Source organism: Mustelus asterias, unplaced genomic scaffold, assembly GCF_964213995.1.
Source record: "Mustelus asterias unplaced genomic scaffold, sMusAst1.hap1.1 HAP1_SCAFFOLD_42, whole genome shotgun sequence".
NCBI lineage: Eukaryota > Metazoa > Chordata > Chondrichthyes > Carcharhiniformes > Triakidae > Mustelus > Mustelus asterias.
The window spans coordinates 209,553-225,907 of record NW_027590119.1 but is presented as its reverse complement, the minus strand read 5'-3'; the positions used below and the strand labels follow the sequence as shown (position 1 = coordinate 225,907).

The 16,355-nt window shown below is 45.1% G+C and overlaps 2 protein-coding genes across 2 annotated transcripts in view; one reads left to right on the top strand and one right to left on the bottom strand.

Moving 5' to 3' along the window:
* Window positions 1–16,355, top strand: part of LOC144482758 (uncharacterized) — a 143,781-nt gene that overhangs the window by 12,847 nt on the left and 114,579 nt on the right. The gene's annotated exons all lie outside the window — the stretch shown is intronic.
* The window catches only part of LOC144482704 (uncharacterized), a 34,750-nt gene that overhangs the window by 8,726 nt on the left and 9,669 nt on the right, over window positions 1–16,355 (bottom strand). The window contains exons 4-6 of the mRNA XM_078201545.1: window positions 13,810–14,393; window positions 11,033–11,067; window positions 10,871–10,935 (exon numbers count right to left, since the gene is read on the bottom strand). Coding sequence (XP_078057671.1) covers window positions 10,871–10,935; window positions 11,033–11,067; window positions 13,810–14,393 — 684 coding nt within the window. The remainder of the gene's footprint in view (window positions 1–10,870; window positions 10,936–11,032; window positions 11,068–13,809; window positions 14,394–16,355) is intronic.

The following is a 16,355-nucleotide window of genomic DNA, read 5'->3' as shown; positions in this document are numbered from 1 at the left end:
CTGTAGAACCTGACCAATTTCCTTATCCACTTGATCTAAACCTGTCATAATGATCCCCTCTATCAGATCTCCCCTCAGCCTGTTTCGTTCCAAGGAGAACAACTGCAGGTTCCCGAACCTGACCTTGGAGCTAAAATCTCTCTTTGCTGGAACCATTCTGTTAAATCTCCTCCGCACCTTCTTAAGGACCATCCCATCCTTCTTAAAGTGTGTTGACTGGATATGAACACAGTATTCCTATTGTGATTTAAATAGTGCTTGATAAAGCCTCAGCATAACTTAACCTGCTTTTAAAACAATGGCTCTATTGGAAACCAACATATTATCTACCTTTTTTAATGTGCAATTAGTTTGGAACTGTTTATTTATCTTATATTAATCAGTGTAGATGGGTTGTGGTGTAACCCTGCGTGGGGAGTCTCTCATGGTGGTAACATGGAACATCGAGAGTGGTAGAAGAACCCAGACCGAGGATGTCTGAAGAACTGCACTGAACTGCATTGTGGGTTCAATGTGCAAAGCATGCTGGTCAATGTAGTCAAGTCACAGTCCTGCTGGAATTAGCAATGTCTGCAAAATTAGAAAGATGTGTTTGTTTGAAGTAATAAAGATGTCTGCAGCAGCTTGGGGATTGAAACAGTGTCAGAGATAACACAACGGAGTCAGGCTGGTTCTATTCCTTCAAGTATAACCGTGTAATAGGCCCAGGACATAAGGACAAGTCAGAAGGCAATGCTGTCATTGAAAACCAATTCAATGGACTAAAAACAGGTATTACCTTATTTTTTATTCGTTTACAGAGGTCAAAGCCCACAGTCTGTCCTGAATAATAAAACGTGGGCGTCACTGGCTCGGCCGGCATTTATTGCCCATCCCTAAATGGCCTTGAGAAGGTGGTGTTGAGCTGCCTTCTAGAATCACAACATCCCCTGTGGTGTAGGGACGCCCACAGTGCTGTTAGGGAGGGAGTTTCAGGATTTTGACCCAGTGACAGCGAAGGAACAGCGATATATTTCCAAGTCAATATGGTGAGTGTTACAATCCCAGTTGATATAACTGGACGGGAAGATCCCAGGATGGAACCCTGGTTCAAAAGACTGTAACTTTTACATTAACATAAAAGAGGAACTGAGTCACAAGACTCAGGACTCGAATAGGATTCGAGAACCGTGGATAACCAGGGAAATTGAGGGACTGGTCAAAAAGAAAAGAGAGGCGTATGTTCTGTCCAGGCAGCTAAAAACGGAGGGAGCTCTGGAGGAGTACAAAGAAAGTAGGAAAGAACTCAAACGGGGAATTAGAAGAGCAAAAGGGTCACGAAAAGTTCTTGGCAGACAGGATTAAGGAGAACCCCAAGGCATTTTATTCATACGTTAGGAACAAAAGGGTTGTCACGGAAAAAATCGGACCTCTCAGGGACAAAAGTGGGGAATTATGCTTGGAGCCCGAAGAAGTAGGGGAGATCTTAAGTGAATGCGTCGGTATTCACAAAGGAGAGGGATGTGTTGACTGGGAGTGTCTCGGAGGGGAGTGTTGAACCGTTGGAGAAAATTTCCATTACAAAGGAGGAAGTGTTAGGTTTGTTAGAGAATATAAAGACTGACAAATCCCCAGGGCCTGATGGAATCTATCCAAGGATGCTCAGGGAGACGAGAGATGAAATCGCTGGGCCTCTGACGCAAATCTTTGTCTCGTCACTGGACGCAGGTGAGGTCCCAGAGGATTGGAGGATAGCTAATGTGGTCCCGTTATTTAAGAAGGGTAGGAAGGATAACCCGGGTAATTATAGGCCGGTGAGCTTGAAGTCCGTGGTAGGGAAGTTGTTGGAGAAGATTCTTAGAGATAGGATGTATGCGCATTTAGAAAGGAATAAACTCATTAACGATAGTCAGCATGGTTTTGTGAGAGGGAGGTCATGCCTCACTAACCTGGTGGAGTTTTTTGAAGAAGTGACCAGAATGGTTGACGAGGGAAGGGCCGTGGATGTCGTCTATATGGACTTTAGTAAAGCGTTTGAAAAAGTCCCTCATGGTAGGCTGGTGAAAAAGGTTGGATCTCATGGGATAAAGGGGGAGGTGGCTAGATGGGTGGAGAACTGGCTTGGTCACAGAAGACAGAGGGTGGTAGTGGAAGGGTCTTTTTCCGGCTGGATGCCTGTGACTAGTGGTGTTCCGCAGGGCTCTGTGTTGGGACCTCTGCTGTTTGTGATTTATATAAATGATCTGGAAGAAGGTGTAACTGGGGTGATCAGTAAGTTTGCGGATGACACAAAATTGGCAGGACTTGCAGATAGTGAGGAGCATTGTCAGAAGCTACAGAAGGATATAGATAGGCTGGAAATTTGGGCAAAGAAATGGCAGATGGAGTTCAATCCTGATGAATGCGAAGTGATGCATTTTGGTAGAAATAATGTAGGGAGGAGCGATACGATAAATGGCAGAACCATAAAGGGTGTAGATATGCAGAGGGACCTGGGTGTGCAAGTCCACAGATCCTTGAAGGTGACGTCACAGGTGGAGAAGGTGGTGAAGAAGGCATATGGCATGCTTGCCTTTATAGGACGGGGCATAGAGTATAAAAGTTGGGGTCTGATGTTGCAGATGTATAGAACGTTGGTTCGGCCGCATTTGGAATACTGCGTCCAGTTCTGGTCGCCACACGACCAGAAGGACGTGGAGGCTTTGGAGAGAGTTCAGAGGAGGTTTACCAGGATGTTGCCTGGTATGGAGGGGGGCTTAGTTATGAGGAGAGATTGGGTAAACTGGGGTTGTTCTCCCTGGAAAGACGGAGGATGAGGGGAGACTTAATAGAGGTGTATAAAATTATGAAAGGCATAGATAGGGTGAACGGTGGGAAGCTTTTCCCCAGGTCGGTGGTGACGTTCACGAGGGGTCATAGGTTCAAGGTGAAGGGGGGGAGGTTTAACACAGATATCAGAAGGACATATTTTACACAGAGGGTGGTGGGGGCCTGGAATGCACTGCCAGGCAAGGTGGTGGAGGCGGACACACTGGGAACGTTTAAGACTTATCTAGACAGCCATATGAACGGAGTGGGAATGGAGGGATACAAAAGAATGGTCTAGTTTGGACCGGGGAGCGGCGCGGGCTTGGAGGGCCGAAGGGCCTGTTCCTGTGCTGTATTGTTCTTTGTTCTTTGTTTGTTCTTTGACTGCCAATTAGCTTTTAACAACAAAATATTTATTAAACAGGAAGCATTTGATTATAATAAAATACTCCTTCACTAACACTTACCTTCATAAATGTACACAGCTTTCAAGGATAACACAGATTACAAAATTTCTTATGCTATAATGTTCTCAGTAAACACACAGTCCCCTTAAACCCACAGGTTGACTGTGATCAGACAACCCCCACTCTGAAACTAAGTGGCAGATGCAACTCAATCGATCCTAAGTGGATTTTGCCTCAAATTTCCCCTGAAATTGTGACACGAGTGTTTCCAAACTCCGCTCTCAAAAAGATAAACTTTACAATCTTCTTCCAAACCAATGGGTGATGTCACCCAGTGGCAAAATGTCGATGGGAAATAGGAGGGGCCAAGGAAAGATCCTTCGGGGACACAAAAGTTCCAAGGACTTTGGAGATTGAAGGGAAGTTGGAGTTGGGACGGTAGTTTGTGACGATAGTGGGGTCAAGGGTTTTTTTCTTAGGATGGATGATGAGGGTGAATTAGAGGTGAGGGGGACAGTCCCAGAAGAGACAGATCCATTAACAATATCAGATAACATGGAGAAGTTGGGTTATTGGTGCTTTAGTGGGAAAAGGGTAAAGGCAGTTGGAAGCAGGTCTCATGGACAAGATGAACAATCAGAAAGTTTGATGGGACATAGGAGAGAGACTGGAGAAAGATGTGAGTTCAGAGCTTGGACACAGAGGAGCCTTACAGACAGTCTGGCCCAGTGGGCGAGTGGAAGGGAAGGAAGCAGCAGAGGCAACTGAACAGATTGTCTCAATCTTTGTGACAAAGAAACTCCATCAGCTCCTCACACTTTGTTGTTGGAGGTGAGGATGGAGGAGACTTTCTCTCTCTCTCTGTCTTTCTCTCTCTCCGTCTTTCTCTCTCTCTCAATTTTTCTCTCCGTCTTTCTCTCTCTGTCTCAATCTTTTTCTCTCTCTCTCAATCTCCCCCCCCGTTGTTCCCCCCCCCCGTTGTTCCCCCCCCCGTTGTCCCCCCCCGTTGTCCCCCCCGTTGTCCCCCCCCGTTGTCCCCCCCCGTTGTCCCCCCCCGTTGTTCCCCCCCCGTTGTTCCCCCCCCGCTGTCCCCCCCCCCGCTGTCCCCCCCCGCTGTCCCCCCCCCCGCTGTCCCCCCCCCCCGCTGTCCCCCCCCTCCCCCCCGCTGTCCCCCCCGCCAGCTGTTCCCCCCCCCCCCAGCTGCCCCCCCCCCCGGCTGCTCCCCCCCCCCCGCCACCCACCCCCCCCCGGCTGCTCCCCCCCCGCCCCCCCCCAGCTGCTCCCCCCCCCCCCCCCCCGCCCCCCCCGAGCTGTCCGAAGCTGATATTAGGTTTGAATTCCTCTTGTGCTGTAACGAGAATACTTCCAATACCTCCAATCAGTTACTTTCACTGCTGACATCAGAGTCAATGTTATAGCGTCATAAAGAAGGGAAAGATGCCTTGACTGGCTCTGCTCAGTCAGACAGTTCATCATTCAATCTCCTCTGATTACGGTTCCCAGAGAGTTTCTAAAGATTCACAACTCTGGCAACCATAATAATATATCTCCTGAAGCAATATAAGTTTGCTATCGATGCTAATATAATATTTCTGTTTGGAATTTTGCTCTTTTAGTTGCATTCTCTCAATATTGTTCTTGGCCGTGGTTGTGAGTCTGGAATTCGCCCCGGTACCGATCCCAACACGGTATCTCACTGCCCTCTGATGGGGGTGACATGGAACTACAAAGTGCAACTTTCGACTACCTGTGAGCCTTCGGGACTCAAGTTTGTGTTCAACAATTTCCGATCGTGAATTCTACCACGATTGGCTTTGTGCCCTTTACTCAAAGTTTAGTTTGCACCTGGGGTGGAGAATCTTTTTTGCTATGAGTCCACCTTCGCCAGACAAAGAGAACCTTTTTCCATATCTGGGTCATGGAGATTCTGTCACTCAGCCGATGTCCTCAGCAGTTCAGACAGAAGGAGAAGCGGTGACTTACAATGTATCTATAACACGACGTTTTACTCCCTGAAGAGGGGAACATTCTGGACAAATCAATTAAATCGCTTTTGTATCTTCTTGCTTATAGAATAAATAAACTAAATTAGCCTGTTAATCCCTGGCGCTATTCTGATTAATAATTTACTCCAAAGACTTGGCGTTCTCTCGACTTCGTCGTCCCCAGGATTTGAACAGAGAACTCGAGCAATGATTTCCGCAGATTCCGCATCCTTTTCCCAAATGCATATCAACAGTAACGAAGTCAGTATCTAAAGAACTCCAATTCAGATATCTGAGCAGCATTTGTATCTTGGTATATGTAAACCCTGAATCAACTCAACAGGAAAATCCCAGCGTGCAATAAAAAAAACATTTGCCAATTGACGGCCCCAAATTGAAGCCCGAGCGCCACAAACACACGTGATATTATAACTGAAAGTTGTATGGATGGTAGGCTTGTGATATGACAATAGCCTCACCCCCCCCTCCCCACCCCCCCCCCCCCAACACACACACACATGTGACAATAATAAATCAAATCAATTCTTCTCCACTTTATGTGCTAACTCTCGGTTTCAATTTCAGACTACCTCTTGCCCTCCTTAGTATCTCACCCCAATTTCAGACTACCTCTTGCCCTCCCTAGTGTCTCACCCCAAAATTTCAATCTTTATGCCTGAAGGTGAACTGTTTTGCTAATGGGGCATCAATATATAATCTAGTGACTACCCACATGTGCTTTGTTTCTGGGTGCAGTCACTCCCACCTCCACCTTTCATCCCAGTCCCAGGAGTTTGGAGACTGGGCTCCAGAGGAGTAATGGCGGCCGCATCCCCCACAATGCCTCGCGTTGGAGAAATCGCTCAATAGTCCGGGCTCGAATCTGCGCATGTCCAAGGGAAAGGGGAATCTGCGCATGTGCGGAAATGTTTCTGAACCCTGCTGAGGTGTTGACCAATGGAAATTCTTGGAAGACCGGAAGGACTCTGGTCCTCCAGCCAATCAGAGCGCGGTCTTTGTGACAATGCAGGTTGAGCTTCAGACGGACTCAAACTTCCTCCAAAGAGGCCAACATCTGTGAGTAAAACACTTTCTTTTCTCCCCCTTTCCATTTCTTTTCTCATTCTGGGGGAAATTGGGGACTTGCAGCAACTGAAGGGAAAGGAAGTGAATCCAGGGAAGGTGCAGACTCTGGGAAGGTTGGCCCAGGTCTCTCTCTCTGAAAGACATTGACATCCTTTGCTCCTTCAACTTGACACATTTATTTGTCTGGCTAAAAGGATGGTCTCGTTCCTAATGTTCACAATTAAAGGGCTGGTTTCTTCAGGAGATAGTTGACATTTAAGTGGAATATAGTAAGGTTTGGCATGTTTGGATATGTTTGGTGTAATCTGGTGTAAATTTATGATTCTTTGTGGGACAGTAATTTTATATAGGTCAGTGTTATGTCTAGTTTTGTTGTTAGGTACATATTAGATATATTATTTATGGTTCTGTGATAAATTTCATTTATTGTTATTTCAAATTTGTAATATAGCACTGTGGTGACATACCTTTCCAGTCATTGATCCATTACAGCACAGAAAATGTTCATTTGAGTCCGTGCTGACTCTCTGGAGAGCAATCCAGCCAGTCCCATTCTCCCGCTGTACCCTTGTATCTCTGCAAGATTATTTCCTTCAGTTGTCCATCCAGTTGAGTTTGAAGTCTTGGATCATCTCTAATTCCAGCATTCTCATAAGCAGCGAGTTTGTGTTTGTGAACACTCAGTACCTTAATGAAGTTCTTACTGACATGGTCATGAAGCTCTGAGCAAGTAATACAGCAGTGTTTATTCAACACATGTTTTCCTCCAGAATCTGTACCTATGGGTTGGGTTTGTATTGAGTCTAGCCGTCTGCATCAAGGTTTTCAGGTCTCCAGGTCAGGAAGCAGTGAGTAGGGGTCGGCCACTCAGCATCAATCAGCACCTTCAGGAGAATTGTGAGGGTGTATATTAGATACAGCAGAGTGAGAGCAGAGGGAATATGTGAGATTGAGGTTTACAACTTTTGGTGAACAAAATAGGAATGAATGTTCAACTGAAACTAGAATCGTGTGTTCTGAATTTCTCTGCTGTACTGACAGTGCTGACTTTTCTAAATTCCTTTTACAGGTTTTGAGAAGGAGAAGATTTGCGATAGAAATCTGAAACCAAACGTCACACTGAGACCTGACACATTCACTCGATTCAAAAGGACCTGAATATCATCGCTCTTTCAGTCTCGAATTGAGTTGAAGTATGTACAGATGGAGGGCGTTGATTGGATCATTATATGAGTGTGTATGAAAAAAGCGTGTATAAAGAAATGGTGTTCTGTCTGCGTCAAAAGGTTTAAATATGTGACTGGAAAAGCATCGAGACACACATATGAATGAGAGTGTACCAGCGAACTGACTGTGGAAAGACCATTAACCAATTACACACCCTGAAATAAATATCACACCATTCACAGCGAGGAGAAACCATACTTGCTTTGTGTGTGTGGACAAGGCTTCAATTGATCATCAAACCTGGAGAGACACAAGGACACCCGCACCATGGAGAAACCATGGAAATGTGGAGATTGTGAGAAGGGATTCAAAGCTCCATCTCAACTGGAAATTCACCGACACACCCACACTGGGAAAAGACCTTTTACCTGCTTTGAGTGTGGGAAGAGATTCACTCAGTCATCACACCTGCAGACACACAAGCGAGTTCATAGTGGGGAGAGGCCATTCACCTGCACTGAGTGTGGGAAGGGATTCAAGGATTCATCTACCCTGCGGACACACCAGCGAGTTCACACCAGGGAGAGACCGTTCACCTGTGCTGAGTGTGGGAAAGGATTCACTCAGTTATCCAACTTGCTGACACACCAGCGAATCCACACTGGAGAGAGACCATTCATCTGCTCTGAGTGTGGGAAAGCATTCACTGAGTCATCCTGTCTGCTGACACATCAACGCAGCCACACCAGGAAGAGGCTGTTCACCTGCGCTGAGTGTGGGAAGGGATTCACACGGTCACCTCATCTGCTGACACACCAGCGAGTTCACACTGGGGAGAGGCCATTCACTTGCTCCATATGTGGGAAGAGATTCACTCAGTCATCCAACCTGCTGACACACCAGCGAGTTCACAGCAGGAAGAACCCATTCACCTGCTCCAAGAGAAGGATTCATTGAGTCATCCAGTCTGCTAAAACACCAATGTGGTCGCACTGGGGAAAGACCTTTGATGTGTTTTGTGCATGAGAAGAGATTCACTGATTCATCCAACCTGCTGAGACACCAGCAAGTCCACATTGAGGAGAGGCCATTCCCCTGCTCTGAGTTTAGGGAAGGTCATCAGTCATCCAACTTGCTGACACACCAACAAGTTCACACCGATTAGAGACCTTTTCTTTTTAATCACAGAATTCCTACAGTGCAGAAGGAGGTCACTCAGCCCATTGAGTCTGCACCGACCACAATCCCAACCAGGCCCCACTCCAGTAAACCTACACATTTACCCTGCTAATCCCCCTGACGCTACGGGGCAATTTAGCATGGACAATCAACCTAACCCGCACATCTTTAGAAGGTGGGAGGAAACCGGAGCACCCGGAGAAAACCCACGCAGACATGGGGAGAACATGCAAACTCCACACAGTCACCCGAGGCTGGAATTGAACCCGGATTCCTGCCCTGAGTATGGGTGTTAATTGAATCAATTGAGTTTAAGAATGTACAGATGGAGGGCTTTGATCAAATAATTATATGAGTGTGTTTGAAGAAAGTATGTATAAAGAGTTGGGAGTTAAATCTATTCCAAGTAAAGATTGGTTCCAGTTTCTTCCTTCACCACAAGGCTGTCAGGATTATAACATGGTCACAGAGAGTGTTTGTCCAATGGTGAAGTTTGGAAACTGGAGGAAAGTATATTTCAGACAGAAGTTTACAGTCCCAGCAGCTTTTGTGAGAGATGAAAGCCAGTGGGAATTGTCAGGGTCTGATTACCCGCCGATGTTCTCGGAGCCTGAACCATACGACCAGTGGAAGAATGAAGTGGAGATGTGGACACGGGTTACATCCCTAACAATGAGAAAACAAGGTCTGGCCTTGGCACTGTCACTTCCTAACGAAAGGAAAATTGGCAGCAAAACATTTTCTGAGCTGGAAATCCACTGATCAAGGCTTGGATCTTTTACTCGGTTTCATTGATGAGATTTACAAGAAAGATGATCTGATGGGTGCCTATGAAGCATAGTCAGACTTTGTCAAGTTTTGAATCAGGGTGTAAGTATATTTAGCAGATCTGGATATCACAAAAAAGACAGGACTGGAAAAGCACTAATCGGTGAATGAATCTCAGGAATGACGGGGAAACAGTTACCGTGAAATTCCCCTGGTGGCCACAGTCCGGCGCACAAACCGGAGCACCCGGAGGAAACCCACGCAGACATGGGGAGAACATGCAAACTCCACAGAGACAGTGACCCAAGCCAGTAATCGAACCCGGGTCCCTGGCGCTGTGAGGCAACAGTGCTAACCAGTGTGCTACCCTTCCGTCCCAGAGGTAAACACAGCAACCAGTCTTAAAGCTACGCAAACATGTAAAGAATTCACTTCAGATGGTTGGAGGGTGTAATCCCTGCCAATTGGTCTAAGAGAGAAATCCCAAATTACCCTCTGTGCCAGGCGATCGCCCTCCTGCTTCAGAAGGGACGGCAATTAGTATAAATTTTATTCATATTATCAGATTGTTTCACTAAAGTAAAGAAATTATTGTGGATCCGAGAACAGCAGTGTCTTATAATGTAATACTTTGGACATTTTTTTTCTTTGATTCATTTTGAAATATGTTGCTGTGTATTGTTCTGATCCTAATCAGGATTGTTAATGTTTAAAGAGAAACTCAAATACCCAGTGATTCACAAAGAATTGCACCACAAGATTCCACATTTTTAAACAAGAACAAAATTTATAAAACAAAATATTAAAAGCCAGCTCTATGAACATAGCATAAGTCTTTCAATTATCAGATTATTTCATGAAGAGAATATTAACAACTTATTGTGGTTCTGAGGAGAGGGGTGGCTTTATATGTAATGCTTTGTACAAAAGGAGGAAAGTCACATTTTTTCTTCTTTGTTTGTGTGAATGTTTTGTGATCCCAGTCAGGACAATTAACGTTCAAAGAAAATTGTGAACACACAGTGATTAACTAAAAGAATTACATGAAAAGATTTAACATTTTAAAACAAAAACAAACTTTACTGTATATATAAAACAAAATAAAATTTAAGAATACAGCACTACAAACTGAATACTGTAGTCAATAAAGACTTATGGTACAAACCTGTTTTTTAAACTCATCCCAAAAGTTTCTTTATACTTAATGATATCTTGAAAGTTCAATTCTGTTCCTGGGACTCTCAAAGGTATGTCAGAGCTCTGCAGAATTCACTTTAATTTTCCTCACTTTTCCAGCTATTCTCCAGGCTCCAAGATTTTAAGGAGGGTCTTTCCATTAGCTTTTGGTTAAACAATTCTCCAACTTTCCTTTGAGGCCTCAAAACTGTGGACTCCTCCGTCCAACCGTGGGCTTCACTGCCTTCTTTACTGAGGGATTTAAACATTGGCAGCACCCCTGGTTCCTAATGACCCAGTGGCTTCTGGTCCTACAGCTGGTTCACAGCTCCTGGTCCCATAGCTGACGGCCTCCAAGCTAATTGCAGACTGCTTGCTTTCTGTGAGAAACACCCAGAATTCCAACCAGGGCTCACTTATCCCCGTGCTAACACATCTGTTGGAATGTCTGTTAGATATTTAGCTTCAAACCTAAACCTTTTTTTCCTGAGGTCTGCATGAAGAATTCCGATCTGTAACAAAGACAGAGCAATAATTGTCAGACCCAAAGTCTCCAGGTCTCCAGCTAAAAGAGCCCAGCTGCCCTTTTACACTTCTTACCTTCAAGTTTTGACATCTTAAACCAGCATGGGCCACGCCTTGTGAATGTGAATCCCCTTCGGGTGTTTCTGTCAGATTCTCAGTGCAGGTTTTCTATTTACCTTAAATTTTTAAAAAAGCAATTGTAGAACGAACTCATACTTCTAAAACATAGGAATTATGAAATTAGATCTTTGCAACACCTTCCCCATGAAGAAATGAAAATGTATCATCCTCGTATTATCCCATTTGAAACATTACAACGTAGACTCAAAACTTTGGCTCTCTTCTCTCCCCACAGAAGCTGTCAGACCTGCTGAGATTTTCCAGCATTTCGTGTTTTTGTTTCAGATTCCAGCACCCACAGTATTTTGCTTTTAACAATGTACAACATGCTGTATATTTAAATAGTTGTGATCTTATCAAATGGTGAAGCAGGCTCAAAGAGCCAAATGGCCAACTCCTGTTCCAAAGTCTAATGTTTAATTACCTTATAACCTGCAACAGACATAATAATCCCCCCATTGTCCACTTTACATTCACAAGTCCAGCTTGGTAACAGCACACTGCTGGGTTCCATGTCCAGGAATCTCAGTCCACTGAAGATGGAAATTACTGCTTGCAGTGTTTTCTGAAAGTTTTCTTCTTATAATAATTATCGTGCAAAGTTCCTCCTGCAAAAGAGAGTCTTCATTGCTGTTCATCTGTGAATTTTCAACTTCAGTTTTGAAAACAGTCTGTTCAGAGTTCACATTTTGAAATTTATTTTCTTCCATGTTTGCAGTTTCTCCATTGTTTAAATCCAGAGAGAATATTCCAGTTAATTCCACATTGAAATGTCTTCTTCTTGCTCTGTTGTAGCTGCAGCTTCATTTTTAATTTCATTTCCCAGAATCTCACATTCTGGATTCTCTTTTGGAGAGAGCAAGTTCAAAATGGCTTCTTTTTGTGTCAACAACTCTTTCCTTCATTGGACAAAATCTTCTTCAGCCAAACTGTTGTTAAAATGCATTTTATGTTCAAGCAAAAATGTTGACCATTCCCATTTGGAGATTATGTGATCTCGGGCTTCAGAAACGGAGGAATTGAGAACAAAAGCAGGGAGGTTATGCTGATAGTTTCTAAAGCTCTGGTGAGGCCACAACAGAACACTGAGCCCAGTTCTGGTCACCACACTATTGGAAGGACGTGAGGGTCCTTGAGAGGGTGCAGAGGAGATTTACTGGGATGGTTCCAGGAATGAGGAATTTTATCCACAAGGCTAGGCTGGAGAAGCTGGGGTTGTTCTCCTTGGAGAAAAGGAGATGGAGGGGAGATTTGCTCAAGGTGTACAAAATTCAAATAGGATTAAATAATGTGAGAAGGTAAAGTGATGTGAGTAATGTAATGTGAGAAGGTGGGGCGGCACGGTAGCATCGTGGTTAGCACCGCTGCTTCACAGCTCCAGGGACCTGGGTTTGATTCCCGGCTCGGGTCACTGTCTGTGTGGAGTTGACACATTCTCCTCGTGTCTGCGTGGGTTTCCTCCGGGTGCTCCGGTTTCCTCCCACAGTCCAAAGATGTGCGGGTTAGGTTGATTGGCCATGCTAAAATTGCCCCTTAGTGTCCTGAGTTGTGTAGGTTAGAAGATTAGCAGGTAAATATGTAGGGATAAGGGGGTAGGGCCGAGGTGGGATTGTGGTCGTTGCAGACTCGATGGGCCGAATGGCCTCTTTCTGCACTGGAGGGATTCTATGATAAAGCTGTTCCCATTAGCTGATGGTGCAAGGATAAGGCTGCACAGATTTATATATTCTTAGCGAGGGATGCAGGGGGATGTGAGAAAGGGATGTTTTATTCAATGAGTGGGAATGAGCTGGAACTCACTGCCTGTGAAGGTGGTGGAAGCAGAGACAATGAACGATTTAACAAGGAAAATGGACCGACACTTGCAGGAAATAGAACTGAAAGGATAAAGGGATAGAACGGGGCAATGGGACTGACCGGTTTACCCCAGGAGAATAATTCCAGAACTGAGAGTATTTAACCCTCTGAAAACACCGGTGTTACTTTTCTCTGGAAAACTGAAGACTGATGGAAGTCTTCAAGATTATGAAGGGGTTCAATAATCCAGTACGGATTTAATAAATAACACCTTTACCCAGCGAGTGGTGAGAATGTGGAACTCACTATCACAGCGAGTGGTGAGAATGTGGAACTCACCACCACAGCGAGTGGTTGAGGTGAACAGCATGAATACATTGAAGGGGAAGCTAGATACATACATGAGGGAGAGAGGAATAGAAGGATATGCTGATGGGGGGAGATGAAGAGGGGTGGGTGGAGGCTCATGTGGAGCATAAATACTGACACAGACCAATTGGGCCGACTGGCCTGGCCCTGTGCTGTAGACTCAATGGAACAGAGACAAATGTATTTAATTTAGATCTACTTGAAGTGATAGGAGAAATAGGATTTACTCTCCAGGATAAAATAAATGTCCTTCATCAGCTTGTGTGGATCATTTGTGGAAATGTGCTCTCCCAGCCCACTGGAAGCAAAGTTGTGAGAAAGACCAATCCAGCAGAGAGAAACCTTCGAACCCTCCCACTTCACCAACTGTCAGAATGAACATGGTTCAGTCCTGGATGTGATTAACAGCAGCAATAACAGCAGAATCCAATCCCTGCCATCACTTGTGAACTCGCTGGTGGTTGCGCAGGTAGATTGACCGACTGAATCTCTTCCCACACTCAGAGCAGGTGAATGTCCTCTCCGCAGTGTGAAGACGTTGGTGTATCTGCAGGCTGGATGAATCAATGAATGCTTTCCCACACTCAGAGCAGGTGGGTGGCCACTCCCCAGTGTGAATCCGCTGGTGTGCCTTCAGGAAGGATGACCGACTGAATCCCTTTCCACACTCGGAGCAGGTAAATGGCCTCTCTTTGGTGTGAACTCGTTGGTGTATCCGCAGGCTTGATGAGTCAATGAATGCCTTCCCACACTCAGTACAGGTGAACGGTCTCTCCCCAGTGTGAACGCGTTGGTGTATCCGCAGGTTGGAGGAGTGAGAGAATCCCTTTCCACAATCAGAGCAGGTGAACGGCCTCTCCCCGGTGTGAACTCGCTGGTGTGCCTGCAAGTGAGATAACCGACTGAATCCCATCTCACACTCAGAGCAGGTGAATGGCCTTTCCCCAGTGTGAATTCGCTGGTGTGTCAGCAGATCAGATGAAGTAGTGAAGGTCTTCCCACACTCGGAGCAGGTGAACGGCCTCTCCTTGGTGTGAACCCACTGGTGTCTCAGCAGGTGGGATGAATGAGTGAATCCCTTACCACAATAACAGCAGGTGAACGGTCTCTCCCCAGTGTGACTGCGTCGATGAATTTCCAGCTGAGACGGGGATTTGAATCCCTTCCCACAATCCCCACATTTCCACGGTTTCTCCATGGTGCGGGTGTCCCTGTCTCCAGGTTTGTTGTTCAGCCGAGGTGGCCACACAAAGCGTCTGTACAATCTCTTCCTGGTGTAAATGGTGATGGTCTTTCAAGCTATGTAACTGTCACTGGAACAGTCTTACCAGATGTTTGTGTCTTGCTGCTTTTCCAGTTGACACTGATGTTTAAAACTTTCTGAAGCAAACAGAACAGAAGACATTTCTCCTTCTAGATTCAAAGGCTAATGATATTCAGAGCCTGATAATTGAGTGACTCTGTCAATTCTTCACTTGATGCTTGATTTGAATTTTGTGTCTGCAAATCCTCCCCCTTTGAAGATCCTGTAAAAGAGGTTTACAAATTTCATCACCGTCAGTTAAGGATAGAATCTACAATTGGCAGTCGTTAATTTCCATGAAGCATTATTTTCTATCTTGTTCCCCGAAAGCTGTAAATAACTGTCCCACACTCTTGCTGCATTACCTGGAGTATTGTGTGGAGCTTTTGTCTCCTTACTAAAGGAAGGATACATAAGAACATAAGAAATAGGAGCAGGAGTAGGCCATCTAGCCCCTCGAGCCTGCCCCACCATTCAATAAGATCATGGCTGATCTGAAGTGGATCAGTTCCACTTACCCACCTGATCCCCATAACCCCTAATTCCCTTACCGATCAGGAATCCATCTATCCGTGATTTAAACATAGTCAACGAGGTAGCCTCCACCACTTCAGCGGGCAGAGAATTCCAGAGATTCACCACCCTTTGAGAGAAGAAGTTCCTCCTCAACTCTGTCCTGAACTGACCCCCCCTTTATTTTGAGGCTGTGCCCTCTAGTTCTAGCTTCCTTTCTAAGTGGAAAGAATCTCTCCACCTCTACCCTATCCAGCCCCTTCATTATCTTATAGGTCTCTATAAGATCCCCCCTCAGCCTTCTAAATTCCAACGAGTACACTTGCAATAGAGGGAGTGGAGCAAGGGTTCATTCGACAAATCCCTGGAAGGATGGGAGTTTCCTAGGAGGAGACTGGGCCTCTATTCTCTCAAAGTTTCGAAGAATAAGGGCTGATCTTCTATCACTCAACTGAGTTGAGGAGGAACTTCTTCACACAAAGGGTTGTGAATCTGTGTAATTCCCTGCCCAGTGAAGCAGTTGAGGCTACCTCATTGAATGCTTTTAAGGCAAGGATAGATAAATTTTTGAATGGTCAAGGAATTAAGGGTTATGGGGAGCGGGCGGGTAAGTGGAGCTAAGTCCACAAAAAAAATCAGCCACGATCTTATTGAATGGCGGAGCAGGCTCGAGGGGCCAGATGGCCCACTCCTGCTCCTAGTTCTTATGTTCTTATAATAACTCCAGATGTATCAATGTTGTTACGATCCTTATGAGTACAATAACCTTAAAATTAACATTCCCAGACAAACCCAATGGAATAAAGCAAAGAGAAAGATTTCACCTTCTAATAAATCTTGCAATAATCAAATTAAAATCAACATCAATGAATCATGCATTAACAGACAAACAGTATTTGAATAGACAGGGTAAATTTGTCTTTAAATATCTCAGACAATAAAACAGGTTTCACAAAATCACAAACATTTCCCCCTCAGTATATTTGTCTCTAATTCCAGTTCCAGAGAATTTCTCTGTCTCTGTATTTCCCAGGGGGGGAAAGAAAGTGTTTTCCTCACAGATGTTGTCCAGAGGATGAAGTTTGAGTCTGTGGTGAAGTTGGAGTCTGTGGTGAAGTTTGAGTCTGTGTGTGAAGTTTGAGTCTGTGTGTGAAGTTTGAGTCTGTGGTGAAG